This window comes from Sipha flava, unplaced genomic scaffold, assembly GCF_003268045.1.
Source record: "Sipha flava isolate LNK unplaced genomic scaffold, YSA_version1 128_pilon_pilon, whole genome shotgun sequence".
Lineage (NCBI taxonomy): Eukaryota > Metazoa > Arthropoda > Insecta > Hemiptera > Aphididae > Sipha > Sipha flava.
This window is the reverse complement of record NW_020271754.1, coordinates 644888-645435: the sequence shown is the minus strand read 5'-3', so window position 1 is coordinate 645435 and position 548 is coordinate 644888. Positions and strand designations below refer to the sequence as shown.

At 56.6% G+C, this 548-nt stretch overlaps 1 protein-coding gene across 1 annotated transcript in view; it reads left to right on the top strand.

The window, feature by feature from the left end:
• The first annotated feature begins 49 nt into the window (after positions 1-49).
• The window catches only part of LOC112694370 (upstream activation factor subunit spp27), a 3083-nt gene continuing 2584 nt past the window's right edge, over positions 50-548 (top strand). Inside the window, exon 1 of the mRNA XM_025569816.1 lies at positions 50-324. Coding sequence (XP_025425601.1) covers positions 282-324 — 43 coding nt within the window. The 5' untranslated portion in view covers positions 50-281. The remainder of the gene's footprint in view (positions 325-548) is intronic.

The window sequence follows — 548 nt, the reverse complement described above, 5'->3', positions numbered from 1 at the left end:
GCCGCCGCCGCCGCTGCCGCCGCCGCCGCCGCCTCTGCTGCTGCCGTACGCTGCGCGTACACACACACACTCGTACACGGCCGAAACCGCACGCACACACACACCGTTCGGTCATTTCGTCTGCCGTCGCTCGTCGCACTCCGCGGTAGTGTGATTATTTTTTTGTTTTCGTTTTCCGAAATATTTCGCCACCGACTCTCCCGGACGACGAACGTCGTCGACCACCAGAGCGTTCGTAGTTTTTTCGTCGACGTGCCCGTTACCTCTTGACCGACGTCGTCATGGCCGAAGTATCCAAAGAAACCCTGAAGAAAGAGATCGCTGGTAATTATGATTGCTCTATTTTTTTTTTTTTTTTTGTTTTTCCGTCTTCTGCTCGTTTCCCCCTCGTTTTCCGTTGTCGCGTTACGAACCTCGGGTTTTTCGCGAAGTTTTCCCGTCCGGTCGGCGTTCCCGCGCCTATTCCTCCTCGACCGTACCGACGGCGTACGCACATTCAAAACGCCGCCGTGTGCGTCGCACGTCGTGTTCCCGACGGCGGCACGTTT